The sequence below is a fragment of the Terrapene carolina genome, unplaced genomic scaffold (assembly GCF_002925995.2).
Source record: "Terrapene carolina triunguis isolate 2854851 unplaced genomic scaffold, T_m_triunguis-2.0 Scaffold95, whole genome shotgun sequence".
NCBI classification, from domain to species: Eukaryota; Metazoa; Chordata; order Testudines; family Emydidae; genus Terrapene; species Terrapene triunguis.
Genome location: NW_020664446.1, coordinates 47,730,321 through 47,748,965, shown reverse-complemented (window position 1 = coordinate 47,748,965; position 18,645 = coordinate 47,730,321). Strand labels below are relative to the sequence as shown.

At 46.3% G+C, this 18,645-nt stretch overlaps 1 protein-coding gene across 2 annotated transcripts in view; it reads right to left on the bottom strand.

The window, feature by feature from the left end:
* The window catches only part of JMJD1C (jumonji domain containing 1C), a 352,929-nt gene that overhangs the window by 60,410 nt on the left and 273,874 nt on the right, over positions 1-18,645 (bottom strand). For both annotated transcript variants that reach the window (XR_002908668.2, XM_024209274.2), the window contains exons 5-8: positions 12,467-12,591; positions 4,120-4,263; positions 3,806-3,998; positions 2,033-3,717 (exon numbers count right to left, since the gene is read on the bottom strand). Coding sequence is in view for 1 of the 2 variants with exons in the window: in XM_024209274.2 (XP_024065042.1) it covers positions 2,033-3,717; positions 3,806-3,998; positions 4,120-4,263; positions 12,467-12,591 (2,147 nt within the window). In the remaining variant the exon portion in view is untranslated. The remainder of the gene's footprint in view (positions 1-2,032; positions 3,718-3,805; positions 3,999-4,119; positions 4,264-12,466; positions 12,592-18,645) is intronic.

Here is an 18,645-nt window from a genome sequence, read left to right as displayed (position 1 = left end):
GTCACCCTATTGATGGACCTATCCTCCATGAACTTATCTAATTCTTTTTCGACCCCAGTTATACTTTGGGCCTTCACAACATCCCCTGGCAGTGAGTTCCACAGGCTGACTGCGTTGTGTGAAGCAGCACTTCGTTTTGTTTGTTTTAAACCTGCTGTCTATTAATTTCATTGGGTGACCTTTTGTTCTTGTGTTATGTGAAGGTGTACATAAGATTTCCTTATTCTCTTTTGCCACACCTGTCGTGATTTTACAGACCTCTAGCATATCCGCCCCATAATCATCTCTGTTCTAAGATGAACAATCCCAGTCTTTTTACCCTTTCCTCAAATGGAAGCTGTTTCATACCCTTAATAATTTTTGCTGCCCTTCTCTGTACTTTTTCCAACTCTAAAATATCTTTTTGGAAATGGACCAACCAGAACTGCACAGAGTATTCAAGGAGATAGCATACTATGGATTTATATAGCGGTATTATGATATTTTCTGTCTCATTATCTATCCTTTTCCTAATGGTTTTTGACTACTGCTGCACATTGAGCAGATGTTTTCAGAGAACTATCCATGATGACTCCAAGATCTCATTCTTGAGTGGTACCAACGAATTTAGACCCCATCATTTTTATGTATAGTTGGGAATATGCATTACTTTGCACTGATCAATATTGAATTTAATCTGCTATTTTGCTGCCCATTCACCCAGTTTTGTGAGACACCTTTGTAACTCTTTGCAGTCAATTTTGGCCTCAACTCTCTTGAGCAATTTTGTATCATCTGCAAACTTCGCCATCTCACTGTTTACCTCCTTTTCCAGATCATTTATGAGTATGTTTAATGGCACTGGTCCCAGTACAGATCCCTGAGGAATTCCGCTATCTACCTCTCTCCACTGTGAAAACTGACCATTTATTCCTTCCCTTTTATCCCATGACTGCTTACTTTGCCTAGGAGCCTTTGGTGTGGGACCTTGTCAAAGGCTTTCTGAAAGTCCAAGTACACTATATCCAGGGCACACTATCCCTGGGAGAGATGAAGCCAAGGGCAGACTCAGAGTCTGCTCTGCAACTAATAGGGTAATGAGATGCCATTCTCAGGAGAGGCAAGAAGCCATTTTGGAACAGTCTGCAGCAAGCCAGGGAAAGCCACACCGGCTGTGTGAGGGGCTGGTGACTCCCAGGTCTGCATGCAGGGTTCCCCTGAGAACTGGCCTCTGGGGACCTGAAAGCAAGATCCCTCAAACTTGACCCTTTCCCTCTCCAGGGTGACTCCCAGTTTGTAGAGTTTTGTTGGGAAAAGTTTCCTCAGCCAGGCTGAGGAACCAAATGGATTGGGGGCACTATATGTTTCTGTAGCCTCTCTAATCTCCCTGAGCATTTCACAATCACCATCACCATCCTGGTCAGGTGGCCAGTACTATATTCCTACTGCCTCTCATTATTCAAGCATGGAATTTCTATTCATAGAGATTCTATGGTACAGTTTGATTAATTTAAGATTGTTTAAAGTCCTTCTAGTATCTGGTCCCTATAGTGAATTGCTACCAGATACACCATTAACTCAAGTGGTAAAGTTTTGTGCTGTGGATCTACAGGTCCTAACCTTACTGATGACCCAATATAGTTCCACATGATGAAATGTTTATATCTTCAATTTGTATTTTAAAAACTGTAGGAAGTTATGTACAACCCTTGCGCGCCCCCCCCCCCCCAACTGCTATGTTAAAAGTCAGTTAAAATTACAAAGTCAAGCACGCACAAGCTAGAAAAGGCCAGAATTAAGGTTGCCAATGCCATCTTAGTTTGGTCCCCCTGTTCATGTCCATTATGAAACAGTCATCTTACCGGAACACTCACACTTCTATGCAGTTTTGCCAAGAGCGTACAAGAAAAAAAAACAAAAACATTTTCATGGAAAATGGACAACTGCTGGGAAATGGGCTAACAATTATTTTTGTAACCCAGCATACTTGCACATAGGCCAGTGACCTTAAAGTACTATTAAAAGTAATAATAAAGAAAGAAGAATCACTTACCCTTCTTAAAGAAGCCTCAGCATTAACAGGAGTTTCTGGATGGACCCATTTAGAGGAGGGTAGACCAAGTCCTGAGTAAGCATGTGTTCCATTTGGATACTGCCAAATAATTGGATAAAGTCCTATCTGATTATATGAAGCAGAAGGATGAGCTTGTCCAAGAAGATGTGGAGATTGGTGCTGTAACATCTGCTGCTGCTGGTGTGCTAATGCCAAATGGCTTAAGCTGCTGGCATGAGCAGTCTCTAGTCGTGGATGGCCACCTAATAAGGAAGCTGTAGGCACTCCAGGTAACACTGCAGGAAGTAGATGAGGGTGATGAACAGAATGGTGAGATGCAGTACTAAGAGGATGAGTGTTAATAGCAGATAATGGAGTCTGATTTGAAGACCCAGTTAATAGATGGGGTGCACCACTTAATGCAGGATGATGGGTGTTCGGATTTAAACAGGTTCTGTGGGATGAGGAATGAAGAGGATAATTATGCTGATGTAAGTAAGGTGAAATGTGATTAGTTCCTGTTTCTTGACCAATAAGAGTGGGATCCCTGTATACTGTGAAATGTTCATTCTTGTCAATAATAAGAGGACTTTTGGTAGCTTCTAAAGCACTAACTCTAGCTGGAACTGGATGAAAACTAGACCTAGGCATATCATGCTCAGTTTTATTTGCTGACCTTGATACTCCAGTAACATGGCTGTTCTGATAACTAACCTTTGACTTCACAGTATCAGGAGATTGGGTGAGTTTAGACTTAACATCAGGTGAAGAATTTGACTTTGTTTTAGGATGATCAACTGAAGTACTAGATTTTGACTTCATAGCATCAGGGGCTGGACTTCGTTTATGTAGTTTACCCTCTTCAGCTAATGAAGCTACATTTAATGAAGACACAAATGAGCCATGCTGAACTTTTTCTTTTTCAGGATTTAAATGTTCATTTACTGTCGTTTTCATAATCCCAGACTGTATCAAATCCATTTTACCGACAACATTGCTAACCCAACTCTGATCAGTTTCTTGTTTTCTTACTTCTAGAAAATTTACATTTGTAAATTGATGTTTTAAATTGCTGCCACAAGACACTATTTTCTGAAGTGTTTGCAAACCAAAGGTACTTGCAGCATTTTCCTGGCTCTCCTCATCAGAATTGTTTTCATTAGTTGCATCAACACCACATTTTGGTGTAGGAGGCCTGGGTACAAACTGCTCATTTGTTAACAATTCCATAGTATGCTGATTTTCTACATTGCACTCTTGAACATTTGCATCACTGGCACTCTGACCATGAAATTTCAGCTGCTCTGCTGGATGGAGTGAATTTTTTTCTTGTAGGTCTAATTCAGCTGACTTCGGTCTTTCTGCATCTTGATGATTTTTATCTGCTTGTATTTCATCCCATGGAGACTGCCTATCTATTAGTGTCTGTTCCTCTACCCTCTCACTACTCTGGGATTTTCCTTCTTCTCCATTTATGTTTGAAGTGTTCTTGCTTTTCGACTCATTCTCTGAATTTTGCTCTGATGAAGAATCTGTTAATCTTTTATTTGAATTTTCTGAGTCACTGCTCTCAGAGTAGTCAGAGATATTGTCTGTCCGCAATCTTTTCATACTTAGTTTCTTTTCATCCTCTTCGGGTTTTCTTCTTTTATTAATAAAGTGTTTATTTTTACTTTTGGGATTTTCTGTAGAGGAGAAAGAAATTATTATTGTATTTTTAGTCAGGAACAGTTTTAAGAATTTCTCTCCCTCCCCTTTCAAAACTGCTCCTACCTCCTCGACCTATATAATCATATTTTTCTTCCTTCATCTTTTCCTCGTCAGGCATGCTGCTATCTGAGCCTTTCCTTTTATTTGGACGAGCATTCCGTTGTTGATGGTGCTGGTGAGAGTTCTGTTTTGGTGCTGCAGTTTGGGAGTTCATGGCTGGTCTGGGACTATTTGCTTGAGCACGTGTATAATGCCCCTAAATGTAATCAAATAATTAATTCACCCAACATGATCCTAATTAATCTGTTTAAATACAGATATTCAACATTTACAATAAACCAAAACATCACTTAAGTAAAAAGAGAAAGTATATCTACGTGGGCTGTGTTGCTGTTCTGGTTGGAACGAGACCTGCGACGTGATGTGATGCCAATATTTTCACCTTTCAACAAAGAGTGAACAACATCATCTAGAAAGGTCATCTGAACCATAGAAGGATCAACATTCTGTGGTTCTAACACCTGGTTTATTAAAAGAAGAAGAAATCCATAATTAACAGATTTTAAGACATAGTCTACCCTATATTTCCTACATCAGTGTTTGTGCCAAATACATAGTTTATTTGGTACACTGAAAAAGCATCCAAAGGAAAACCCTAGTTGATCTTGACAAGCTAGCCTGCTGTAGGACTTCTCAGTGGAATGGGGAAAGCAGCAAAACCCAAGCATTACCATTTTGTATTCAAGTTAACAGTTTTATTTTACCACTATTACATTGGCTCCTTTTTCCCCCAAACTGACAATGATAAACTGAAAAGCCATCAAACTCTTCTTAGAGGATGACCATTAAGCAAATTTTTAAAAACTGAATACAATCTTGCTATAAAGAGAAGAGGAAAGTAACTGGTGAAAGAGAATGGCAAAATGCAGAGCTAGATGACAGATTCATATAGAGAAACTTGCAAGTTAATTATAAAGAATTTGAACATTGTTAGACCTAAATTTGCATACTGACATTTGATTTTGTTGGGAAGACAAGTCATTTACTATATTAACACTAAGTCAATACTCCCAGGTTTCTCTTGGAATACAATTCTCCATTTTGCCATGAAAATACTTGTTTTAAACTTTTAGGAACAGCAGTAACTGCAACTGAAATCTACTACAATAAATGCTTAATATCACATTATTCAAAGAGATTTTTAACTGCTTGTGAAAAAACGGTTACTCACCTTTGTAACTGTTGTTCTTCGAGATGAGTTGCTCATATCCATTCCAATTAGGTGTGCGTGCGCCGCGTGCATGATTGTTGGAGAATTTTCTACCCTAGCAACAACCGGTGGGTCGGCTGGGGAGCCCCCTGGAGTGGCGCCTTCATGGCGCTGGATATATACCCCAGCCGACCCAGCGCCCCCTCAGTTCCTTCTTGCCAACTACTCTGACAGTGGGGAAGGAGGGCGGGTTTGGAATGGATATGAGCAACACATCTCGAAGATCAACAGTTACAAAGGTGATTAACCATTTTTTCTTCGAGTGCTTGCTCATATCGATTCCAATTAGGTGACTACCAAGCCTTACCTAGGCGGTGGGGTCGGAGTGAGACATTGCTGAGTGCAGAACCGCTGATCCAAATGCAGCATCGTCTCTAGACTGGTGTACAAGCGCATAGTGAGCGGCGAAGGTGTGAACCGATGACCAAACTGCCGCTCTACAAATGTCATGGATCAGGACGTGAGCCAGGAAAGCAGTCAAGGAGGCTTGGGCCCTCGTGGAGTGGGCGGTGAGGCGCGGCGTCGGGGCACCGGCCAAGTCGTAGCAAGCACGAATGCAGGACGTGATCCAAGAGGAGATACGTTGCGAGGAGACCGGTAGGCCTTTCATCCGGTCAGCCACTGCAACGAAGAGTTGCGTCGTCTTCCTAAACGGCTTCATACGCTCAATATAGAAAGCAAGGGCCCTGTGTACGTCCAAGGAGTGCATACGCTGGTCTTGACGCGTGGCGTGCGGCTTAGGATGGAAGACCGGGAGAAGTATATCCTGGTTCACATGAAAAGCTGATACCACCTTGGGAAGAAAGGCAGGGTGGGGGCGAAGCTGCACCTTGTCTTTATGGAAGACTGTGTATGGAGGTTCGGACGTGAGCGCTCTGATTTCAGAAACACGCCTTGCTGAAGTGATAGCTACAAGGAAGGCTGTCTTCCAAGATAGGTAAAGGAGTGAGCAGGTAGCCAATGGCTCGAACGGGGGCCCCGTGAGCTTGGAGAGAACCAGGTTAAGATCCCACGCCGGAACTGGTTGACACTGCTGTGAGTATAGGCGGTCTAAGCCCTTGAGGAATCTGACGACCATCGGGTTAGAGAAGACCGAGGAAGCGTGTTCTCCTGGGTGGAATGCCAATATAGCAGCCAGGTGCACCCTGACCGAAGATATCGCCAGACCCTGCTGTTTTAGGGATAGGAGATATTCAAGTATGAGTGGGATCGATGCCTGCAAGGGGGCATGGCCCGCTGCTCGCACCAACAGGAGAAGCGCTTCCATTTGGCCAAGTAAGTGGCCCGTGTAGAGGGTTTCCTACTGCCCAACAGAACCTGCTGCACGGGATGTGAGCATTGTAGCTCCGCCTGAGTCAGCCATGCAGCATCCACGCTGTAAGGTGGAGCGATTGCAGGTCGGGGTGACAGAGTCGGCCGTGGTCCTGAGAGATCAAGTCCAGGCACAATGGAAGCGGAATCTGAGTCTGTACCGATAGCTCCAGGAGCATGTACCAGTGCTGTCTTGGCGAAGCTGGAGCGACTAGAATCATACGTGTCTTGTCTCTGCGTAGCTTGAGGAAGACCTTGTGGACCAGCGGAAATGGAGGGAAAGCGTAGAACAGCTGGTCCTTCCACGATAGCAGGAAAGCGTCCGACAGGGAGCCCGGAGATCGCCCCTGGAGGGAGCAGAACACGTGGCACTTCCTGTTGGCGCGTGAGGCGAATAGGTCGATCTGGGGAAATCCCCACCTCTGGAAGATGGAATGGATGATATCTGGGTGAATCGACCACTCGTGCATTTGGAAGGATCTGCTTAGACGGTCCGCTAGAGCGTTCTGGACTCCAGGGAGGAACGATGCCATGAGATGTATCGAGTGAATTCCCACAGGCGAATGGCCTCTTGGCATAGGAGAGACGACTGGGCTCCCCCTTGCTTGTTGATGTAGAACATGGCCGTGGTGTTGTCTGTGAGGACTGACACGCAACGGCCATGTAGGAGACCGTGAAACGCCCGACAGGCTAGGCGCACTGCCATCAGCTCTCGAACATTGATGTGCAGAGCTAGTTGGGATACGGTCCACAGGCCCTGAGTTTGGTGCTCCCCGAGGTGAGCGCCCCAACCGAGAGATGATGCGTCCGTGACCAGGTACAGGGAGGGTTGTGGGGTGTGAAATGGCACTCCTTCGCACACCGACTTGTGGTCCAGCCACCAGTTGAGAGAGATCAAGACCGAATTCGGAACCGTGACCACCATGTTCAGGTTGTCCAGACAAGGATGGTACACCGATGACACCCAGGCCTGAAGCAGGCGGAGCCGAAGTCTGGCATGCCTGGTTACGTAAGTGCAAGACGCCATGTGTCCCAACAGGCCGAGGCACTTCCTTATCGTAGTAATCGGGAAGTCCTGGAGGCTGTGGATGATGTTTGCGATGGTCTGAAACCGAGTGTCTGGAGTCTAAGACTGCCCCGATAAACTCTATTCTCTGGGTTGGCTTCAGAGTAGACTTTTCTTTGTTGAGTAAGATGCCTAATTCGTGGAATGTTTGTAGTGTTATCTGGACGTGGGATTGAACTTGCTCCCTGGTGTGGCCGCGCACCAGCCAGTCGTCTAGATACGGGAACACCTGTATCCTTTGTCGACGAAGGTATGCTGCCACAACGGCCAGACATTTGGTGAACACTCTCGGAGCCGTGGACAAGCCGAAGGGAAGGACGGCAAATTGGTAGTGTACGTTGTTTACTACAAATTGAAGGAAGCGCCTGTGTGGAGGGTAAATTGCTATATGAAAATATGCGTCCTTCATGTCGAGGGCGGCGTACCAGTCTCCAGGATCCAGGGAAGGGATAATGGTCCCCAAGGAGACCATGCGGAACTTCAACTTTACTATGAATTTGTTGAGCCCACGTAAATCTAAAATGGGTCGAAGACCCCCTTTTGTCTTGGGGATCAGGAAGTAGCGGGAGTAAACCTCCCTGCCCCTTAACTCTGATGGAACCTCCTCTATAGCCCCCATAGAAAGAAGCGCAAAAACCTCCTGTGTAAGGAGATGCTCGTGAGAAGGGTCCCTGAAGAGGGACGGGGACGGAGGGTGTGTGTGTCTGGGGGGGGGGGAGGGGCGATGAAGAAAACTGGAGAGCATATCCCCTCTCCACCATGCGAAGAACCCAACGGTCCGAGGTTATAAGGGACCAAGCACGGTGGAAACAGGAGAGGCGATCCCGAAATAAAGGGAATGGATCCTGGGTAGTGGCTAGTACGCCGTCCTCGAGCGCACCTTCAAAAATTTTGTCTAGGCCCTGAAGGTGGTCTAGGAGGGCCTTGGTTCTGACCGGGTTGGGGGCCGGTCGACCTCCTTCTACCACCTCGTCCACGCCTTCTGGAGAAGTCCTGTCTTGGATGAGGAGGAGGAGGGTAGAACCTCTGTGGCTGGGGCCTAAATGGCCTGCACTGGGGTCCTGGGACATAGATTCATAGATTCTAGGACTGGAAGGGACTTCGAGAGGTCATCGAGTCCAGTCCCCTGCCCACATGGCAGGACCAAATACTGTCTAGACCATCCCTGATAGACATTTATCTAACCTACTCTTAAATATCTCCAGAGATGGAGATTCCACAACCTCCCTAGGCAATTTATTCCAGTGTTTAACCACCCTGACAGTTAGGAACTTTTTCCTAATGTCCAACCTAGACCTCCCTGGCTGCAGTTTAAGCCTATTGCTTCTTGTTCTATCCTTAGAGGCTAAGGTGAACAAGTTTTCTCCCTCCTCCTTATGACACCCTTTTAGATACCTGAAAACTGCTATCATGTCCCCTCTCAGTCTTCTCTTTTCCAAACTAAACAAACCCAATTCTTTTAGCCTTCCTTCATAGGTCATGTTCTCAAGACCTTTAATCATTCTTGTTGCTCTTCTCTGGACCCTTTCCAATTTCTCCACATCTTTCTTGAAATGCGGTGCCCAAAACTGGACACAATACTCCAGCTGAGGCCTAACCAGAGCAGAGTAGAGCGGAAGAATGACTTCTAGTGTCTTGCTCACAACACACCTGTTAATACATCCCAGAATCATGTTTGCTTTTTTTGCAACAGCATCACACTGTTGACTCATATTTAGCTTGTGGTCCACTATAACCCCTAGATTCCTTTCTGCCGTACTCCTTCCTAGACAGTCTCTTCCCATTCTGTATGCGTGAAACTGATTTTTTTCTTCCTAAGTGGAGCACTTTGCATTTGTCTTTGTTAAACTTCATCCTGTTTAACTCAGACCATTTCTCCAATTTGTCCAGATCATTTTGATCTGTCCTCCAAAGCAGTTGCAATCCCTCCCAGTTTGGTATCATCCGCAAACTTAATAAGCGTACTTTCTATGCCAATATCTAAGTCGTTAATGAAGATATTGAACAGAGCCGGTCCCAAAACAGACCCCTGCGGAACCCAGGGAGTGCATGATGGTTCTGGAGTCCTTGAGGCTCTGCAACCGAGAGTCCGTCTTGTCCGAGAACAACCCTTGACCATCAAATGGTAGATCTTGTAGGGTCTGCTGCAGTTCTGGCGGCAACCCCGATACCTGAAGCCAGGAAATGCGTCTCATGGCTATCCCAGATGCCAGTGTTCTAGCGGCAGAGTCCGCTATGTCCAGGGAGGCCTATAAGGAGGTCCTAGCCACCTTTTTACCTTCCTCCACTAGGGCCCCAAACTCCTCTCTCGAGTCCTGGGGGACCAACTCAAATTTACCCATGGAATTCCATGAGTTGTAATCGTAACGACTCAAGAGCGCCTGTTGGTTTGTGGCTCTGAGCTGCAGACCCCCGCTGAGTAGATCTTACGTCCAAACAAATCGAAGCGTTTGGTGTCCTTCGATTTGGGCGCTGCCGCCTGCTGACCATGGCGCTCTCTTGCGTTCACCGAGGAGACTACTAGTGAACACGGCTGAGGGTATGTATAGAGGTACTCATGGTCTTTAGAGGGGACAAAGTATTTCCTCTCTACTCCTCTGGCAGTGGGAGGGATGGAGGCAGGGGTTTGCCATATGGTATTAGCATTAGCCTGGATCGTTCGGATGATGGGCAACGCCACCCGGGATGGGGCATCAGCTGAGAGGATGCTCACCACCGGGTCCTCCACCTCCACTATCTCCTCTGCCTGTAGGTCCATGTTCCATGCCACCCTAAGTAACAGGTCTTGGTGGGCACGGAGGTCTATCGGGGGTGGGCCCGAGGTTGTCGTGCCCGCCACCGCCTCATCTGGGGAAGATGAGTAGGATGCCTCAGGGGGTAAAGGATCCAGAGGTGGGTCCGGGTCCGAGGGTCCCTGATGTGCAGGATCCCCTGCACCGGGGGTCTGGGGCCTGCGTGGGCGTTGGCACATGGGCCTCCATACCCCCTGGGGGAGGACGGGTGATGGTGGCCTCTGGTACCCTGGGCTCAGAGTGTGCCGAGCAAGAGGCCGCTGGTGGAGCCCCTTGTGCCTGGTGATATGCCCATGGGGTCCAGAAAGACCAATGTGCAGGGTTCTGTCTAGGGTCCTCTGCCCCGTCCTGCCAATGGCCCAGGTCGGCCGGAGCCTGACCCTGAGCAGGATAGGCTGAGCGGGAGGCCCCTTCCGAAGAGGGGGACGCAGATCTTGAGGGCCAGGGCGGTGCCGAGCGTGATTGTGGTGGCTTGTCCTGGAATGGTGCTGAGTGGTGCGGGTCCACGGGAGAGCGGTCTCTGTGCGGTGCCGGGGAGCGGAACCGGGAGCGAGAACGGTGCCAATGGCCATGCCGGTACCGGGATCCAGATCTGGATCGCGAAGAAGACCGTCTGTAGAATCGGTGTCGGGAGCGGCCTCTCGAACGGGATTGGCGCTCATACCGGTGCCAGGAACTGCGTCGGGACTCTGAACGGTACCGATGCTCAGGTCGGTGCCGAGAAGTGGACCGGTGCCGGGAGGAAGATCTGGGCCGCGAGTACGACCAGCGCCGTGATGAAGACCGATGCCGGGACTGCGAGCGGCGTCGGGACCTGCTCCGAGACTGGGAGCGGTGCCGCGAGTCCACGCTTGGAGATTGAGGGCGTATCAGGCAGGCTTGCCCCTGGATTGCACCGTGCGGAGCAGATGCGGTGGCGCGGTCTGAGACAGCACCGGTTCCGTGAGGGCAATGAGGTCCCTCGCCGTCGCAAATGTCTCCGGAGTAGACGGGAGACAGGGCTCAACCACGGGACGGGGTGGGGAGCCAGTCCGCACCGGACTCAACAGCCCTACAACCGGTGCTGGAGTCAACGGTGTCGATGATGCCTGTACCCTCGGGCGCTCCGAAGCCGGACGCGACTCCACCACTGGTGCGGGGGGGAGCCGGTGCCTGCTGTTGTGCGGCAGTCTCCTGAGTTTTACGGGGTCTTTTATGACCCGGAGACAGGGAACGGAGCCGAGGGGCTTGCTGCGGACGCGGTGCCGATGGAGGACGGTGCCGTGGGGCCTGATCCGCGTCTCCTCATGGTGCAGTACCCGAGGGTGCCGCCGGGGCGCTGCACACCGAGGCGTTCGGTGCCGGAACTTGGCGCGCCGAAGGAGGATCTGGGCTAAGTGCCGCCTCCATAAGGAGCTGTTTAAGCCTAAAGTCCCGCTCCTTTTTGGTCCTGGGCCGAAAAGCCTTGCAGAACTTACACTTGTCCGTCTGGTGAGACTCCCCTAGACACTTCAGACAAGAGTCATGGGGGTCTCCCGTTGGCATAGGCTTAGCGCAGGTCGCGCACGGTTTAAAGCCAGGAGCTTTGGGCATGAGCCCGGCTGCACCCCGGGGGGAAAGGGAGGAATAAAAACCCCCTTACCCCCGCTAACTATTTATGACTACTCTATAAAACTATTAACTACGAAACTACTAATCTATAACTATACAACCAACAACTATCTACAACAAAACTAACGAGTAAAGCTAGGGAGAGTGGAGGACAGCTATGCCGCGCTCCACAGTTCCAACAACCGTCACGGACGGTAAGAAGGAACTGAGGGGGCGCTGGGTCGGCTGGGGTATATATCCAGCGCCATGAAGTTGCCACTCCAGGGGGCTCCCCAGCCGACCCACCGGGTGTTTGCTAGGGTAGAAAATTCTCCGACGATCGTGCACGCAGCGCGCGCACACCTAATTGGAATCGATATGAGCAAGCACTCGAAGAAGAAAAAGTTATTACTGGAGTGATAGGAGACAAATTCGAAGCAGAGCCGATATTAAAGACTGATTCTTGGTTCTAGATGACTTCATTTCAAGCACTTCAACAATCAGGTAATGATTATATAAGATAACCTAAAATCTTAGATGTTGGATTTATTGCTTAAATGCATATTGTTTAAACACCACTTTGACTAATAAGAGATATACTTGTACCCATTTGAAGAGAACAGCATAATAAATCTAACACTACCACAACACTTTAAAAAATATCAAACATTTACGCTGGGCATAAAACTTTTCTGAGTAAGGGTCATAATATTTACCTGGTCATTCATAACAATCATAGTGCGGGTGAAGAGATCATGATGAGTAATTATACCAGTGAACCACTGGGTGGCAGAATCCTGTCTGTATACTCTCACCCTATATCCGTTTAAGGAATATGGACCTTTAAAAGGAAAATGTTACAGAAAAACACAGAAATTCAGCCAAAAAATTTTTTTGATCATGTAGCATTTACAATACAATGCACAGGGAATGAGCAACAAACCAGATGTGTATCTAGCACACTGGCCAGCCTGTGCATTTTACTTCTGATTCAAAAAGACATTTTGGAATGCATGGGAATGTTTAACATGATTTAGTGATTCTAAGGTCAAACATTATGCTAATGTTTTCAAATAACAGTTTTCTTATCTTACTAACTCTTGCTGCATCTGTAATGACAAATCATGAAAAAAACCGAACCACGAAAGGTATAAAAGAATAAGCTGAAAGGCAAGAGTGTGTCACAGCAGATTATACAGATGCTGTTGAACAGGCTGGTCACATGCTTAGATGCTTTTTCAGGAGAAAATTTAGATCTCTGTGTTTGGGTTCTGCAGCTGCCAAGTTTGTCCATCACTGACCACAAAGTTTACTTCCACTGAGGTAGTTCAGAAAAGCAAAGTGGTCCAACCTCTTCTAGTGGCCCCATAACAAGCCGCAAAAAGATGGAAAGAATTGTGTTCTATTTTAAGTGAATGATTTAACGGCAGGGAGAAGGAAAAGATCTTTCCAGTTGTGTATCATACAGACCTATTTCTTAATTAATGTGGATGCTAAAACTTATGCCAAGCTGCTAGCAAAAAGACTGAGTGTCATTTTGCCCAAATAGTTTCACCCAGACCAGTCTTAGCTAATTGCTGGTAGGCATCTATCTGATAATTTCAGAAGAACTCTGAATTTGATCTACAATGTTAATTCTTACAATTCTTCCTGTGTGCTTCTTTCTCTGGATGCTGAGAAAGCCTTTGACCAGCTAGAGTGAGAGTACTTCAGACAGATTTTAGTAAAGTTTAGTTTTGGAAATCAGTTTTGTAGAGGCATATTGGTCCTGTATACTGATCCTTAAGCATCTGCTTTGGTTAATGGCCATCAATCATTGCCTTTTAATTTGTCTAGGGAATGACACAGGGTTGCCCTTATCCCCCTTGTTGGTTGCTTTGGCAATAAAGCCATTTGCAAATGAATGTGAGAAAATCCATTTAGTAAAGGGCATCAAGACATCTTCTGGATTAGAACAGAAAATAGATTGTACGCTGAGGATGTCTTGTTATATTTGGAGGATCCAGAAGTCTCATTAAAAATTATAGAATAACTGACTTTGGAATGTGGTCAGGTATCAGGCATCAAAATAAACTATGATAAATCTGAAATTTTAGGATTTAATAGTCCCCAAAGGGTCAAAAACCATTGTCAGCTATATACATTTAAATGGGTAAAGAAATCTTTGAATATTAAGGAATAAATAATGGTGGAGAAACAAAAATATTTCAAAGGCTAATTACCCTCCATGGTGGAATAAAATCATAAGATTTGGAGGAATGGAACAAATATGAAATTCGTTGGTTAGGCAGGGTAGCTTCGGTAAAAATGAATGTCCTCCCAAATTTATTTTTGTTTCAGTGCATACCTGTTCAGTGCATACATTAAAAATATGGCATGATGAGATATTAAAGTTCATATGGAGTCATAAAAGACAAAGGGTGAGTTCTAAAGTTCTGTATAAGCCCATAAAAAGAGGTGCGCCAGCGTACCCTAATTTGACATACACAACATAGATGAGACAGCTCAGCATCGTCAGCCTAAAGCATTAAAAATCACGAGACTTGCCTTCTGCTTTCTGAGATTGTAGGGTTCATGTTTTCAATCGTTTTCCCACAACCATGAGCACTAGAAACATGCTCCACTCACTTTCATTATCTCTGGGCGGGTCTACACTTAAAATGCTGTAGTAGTGCAGCTGCGTGCTGCTGTTGTGCTTCAGTGAAAACCCTACTATGCCAACGGGAGAGCTTCTCCCATTGGCATATTTAATCCACGTCTGCGAGAGAAGGTAGATGTGTCAACGGGAAAAGCCTTCCCGTCGACACAGCTGTCTACTGCGTCGGTTAGGTCGGTACAACTGCGTTGCTCAGGGGTGTGGATTTTTCACACCCGAGTGACCTAGTTATACCAATGTAGGTTTATAGTCTATACCTGGCCCCTCTCTCTCACCACTACAGTTTCTGAATGCGTCACAAACATTAATTTACATTCTACAATGCCTCTGACAGAGGAAGGGGTGGTTTTAACCCTATTTTGCAGCTAGGGAGTTGAGGCACGAAGATAAGGATCAAATGTTTCCACCATTTTGGGAGCTCAATTTGAGACTTCTAGGACCTGATTTTTAAAAATACTTAGCATTATATTGCACTTGGTATGTTCAAAGCACAGCTCCTATTGACTTCAGTTGCTGCTGTGATTTGCACTTCTGCAAATCAGACCTCAGGGTCCCAAGCTGGATATCCAGAAAATGAGAAACACAGTTAGTGGGCACCTGTGGAAAAAGTCTGATTTAAGTGATTTGCTAAATATCACATAGGAACTTTGTGTCAGAAACAGGGATAGTATTTCCCCAAGGCAGCTTTCAAGTGCCTTAACCATGAGACCATTCTTTCCCTTTCTGCAACCCATTGCCTCATTCACTACACACCTTCCAAATTCTGCAGCAAACGGAACAGGGATCCTATAGGCAATAGTATCCTTCACTACACAACCTTGATTCACCCCCAAAGCAGATCCATCTTGTGCACTGAATGCAGAAGGGGTCCAATGGAAAAAATAGTATGTCATCATGCAATTAAAGACAGTATCATAATGCATATGACCAGGGGACCAAATTAAAGTTGCACAGACAACCTTAATCCTGGCATTTGCTAACTTTTGAGAGCTTGACATAGCAACCCAAATGTTTTTAACACAGGTTTTTACCTGTAGTTTCCTAGGGTTTTAAAAGAGCAAACTGAAAAAAAACAGAAATTCCATCATGTGGCATCATATTGACACCCACGATTCATCAGCAGGATTGGAATCTTAGATCCACGACACAGATCTTTGCCACTTGAACTAACAGAGCAACTGATAGCAATAGTAGGTTGTCATCCTATATATGGACCAGCATTAGAGGGGGATGAGACACGTACTTTGCCAGTGGATTTCACTGATAATTGTTGACAGCAGAGGAACGATGAGACTCTGGAATCCTGGATTCCACTCCTGGGTCTGGCAGGGAGTGTATCAAGTGGGCAAAGACTCCTCTTCTGCCAATTTTTCTCAAGTTTGACCCTTTTTCTGTCCTGTGCCTTCCAAAAGTTTTCTTGCTCAGCCAGACTTAGTCGCCCCTTCTGGGCTTGCTGTCCAAATACCAATTCCCTCCCAACTCCCAGACTGTTTGCCCAGCCAATGACAGTGCTCCTCCTGTACCCTACCTACTTGTCAGATCTGTCTCCTCTCCCTCCTTGTGTGCCTCCCCCACTGTTCATAGAATCGGTCTCATTGTCCCCGCCAGTAACAATCTCCCCTCCACCCCGCAAGTTCCTCAGCGTTCTTTCCCATAGCTAGTTCCTCCCTGCACCCTGTTTCTCTACTTGGCTCCTATTCTCCTTGCTTAATTAGTTCAAGTCTCATACCTGCAAGCTCCCAGTCCCAATCTCCTATATCCCCTCTCTCGGACTCCCAGTTCCAATTTCTTCTATCACTCAGTCCCTAGTCCTAGTGTCCTTGCCCAGTCAGTCCCAATTTTCTCCCCCTGCCTCCAGTCCCAGTCTCACTGGACTCCTTGTCTCAATCTACTTCCTTTCCCTCTCCCCTGCACCAGCTTTTGTGCCCTCTGCATTCACATCAGACAGTTTCCTCCTCCATGCTGCCTGGGTGCTGTGGGGGGTAGAGGGTGGTGTCATTGTGAGCACAGGAGAAACTCTCTTTGCTTGCAGTTCCAGTTTCTGGATCCATCCCAGCGATTACAGGGAAAATCTGGTTTCACTCTTGTAGCCTTAGGCTGGAGCACGCTCAGTCCAGTCACACAGAGGAGCTGTGAGAGGATGGAGCATACTCAGTCGCTCTGGGGGGATGGCACATGTGCAGTTCATTCACAAAGGAGCAGTAAGGGAATGGCACATAAGTAGGGATGGCGCATGCACTCTGATCAGCACTAAAGGCTGAGAGAGGCTTAAGTGAGGATGGAATCTTTGAAGATTTTAGCTTCTAAAATTGAAGAAGTCTTTATTGAGCATGTGCAAACTGATTTTTTCAAAGGCTTATAACTAAACCTAAGCTTTTCAAAGCAAGAACTAACTTACGTAAAACACTAAAATATCGTTCATTCATTTCTGCCAGATTCTGTTGCCCTTTTTTACGTTCAGCAGAACCTTACTCTGCAATTAATTCCCACTGATTTTACTGGGAATACTCAGAGACAGGTATTACTCAACATAAATAAGGGTAGCTGAATCTGTGATTATAAAAAGAAAGGGAAACTTTTTAAATGCATCTTAAGTATGTCATACAATATTCAAAGTACATTTTACTATTAGTGGATGTAATATCAGATAGGTTAAAATCAGTGTTCCCTCTAACTTTTCCCACCCATGTGTGGAATTAATTTTGTTATGTGCATCAATATGGAGGTGATGTGTGACACAGTAGCAGATGGTAGCAGATGACAGAACAAGGAGTAATGATCTCAAGTTACAGTGGGGGAAGTTTAGGTTGGATATTAGGAAAAACTTTTTCACTAGGAGGGTGGTGAAGCACTGGAATGGGTTACCTAGGGAGGTGGTGGAATCTCCTTCCTTAGAGGTTTTTAAGGTCAGGCTTGACAAAGCCCTGGCTGGGATGATTTAGTTGGGGATTGGTCCTGCTTTGAGCAGGGGATTGGACTAGATGACCTCCTGAGGTCACTTCCAACCCCGATATTCTATGATTCATATTGGTGCACATAACAACATTCATGGGATGGGGCCAAGAGGTTCAGAGTGTGGGAAGGGGCTCAGGGCTGGGGCAGAGGGTTGGGGTGCAGGGGTGTGAGGGCTCTGGCTAGGGGTGCAAGCTCTGGGGTGGGGCTGGGGATGAGGGGGTTGGAGTGTAAGAGGATGCTCCAGGGCTACAGCAGGGAGAGAGGACTCCCCCAGCTCTCTCTTCCCATGGCAACTCCGGGGCTGAGGCTGCAGCATAGGCGCCCCTTCCCCCACCCAAGCAGGTCCAGGAGGGGTCTGGGTTTGGGCCGGGGCAGGGGCGCCCGGGCCGTGCGTAGATCTGGTCTGAGCTGCCCCAGTTGGGTTCGGACCATAGCATTGTTTGGGCCAGCGGAGGGGCACCCCAGCCGCGGCAGGTTGGGGGCCGGGCTAGGTTGAGGCCGGGAGAGAGGCGTCCCTTCCCCAGCTGATCCCCGGACAGGTTCCCTGAGTACCTGCGTGGCGATAAATAGGCTGCTGCACAGCCACGCAACTTACAGGGAACTTAGATTAAAATGTTCCTGTATTTACACTTGTAAAAGTTACTGTAAAACTGTACATCTTGTTGCTCTATTTACAGTGTGTGGTCAAACTGGTCTTGAATGAACAAGTTATCTTGCTTGGTCTTATTAAGACACAAATCTTGATAGCCTGGTGAAGAATGAAAGGCCATCTCACTCAGCAGGATAAAGATTCTACATTAGTCCACTTCTTACAACATTTTTTGTATGTGAGTCTTAGAAGCTTGCTACCCCAACAGTTTTTAGACAAGGAAGCAACAAAAAGCAATACTAATATGTAGGGCTGTCGATTAATCGCAGTTAACTCAAGCGATTAACTCAGAAAAATTAATAGTGATTAATCACAGTTTTAATTGCGCTGTTAAACAAATAAAATACCAATTGAAATTTATAAAATATTTTTGAATGTTTTTCTACATTTTCAAATATATTGTTTTCTATTGCAACACAGAATACAAAGTGTACACTGCTCACTTTATATTTTTATTACAAATATTTGCACTATAAAATGATAAACAAAAATAGTATTTTTCAATTCACCTCATACAAGTACTGTAGTGCCATCTCTATCATGAAAGTGCAATTTACAAATGTCGATTTGTTGTTACATAACTACATTCAAAAACAAAACACCACAAAACTTTATAGCCTACAAGTCCACTCAGT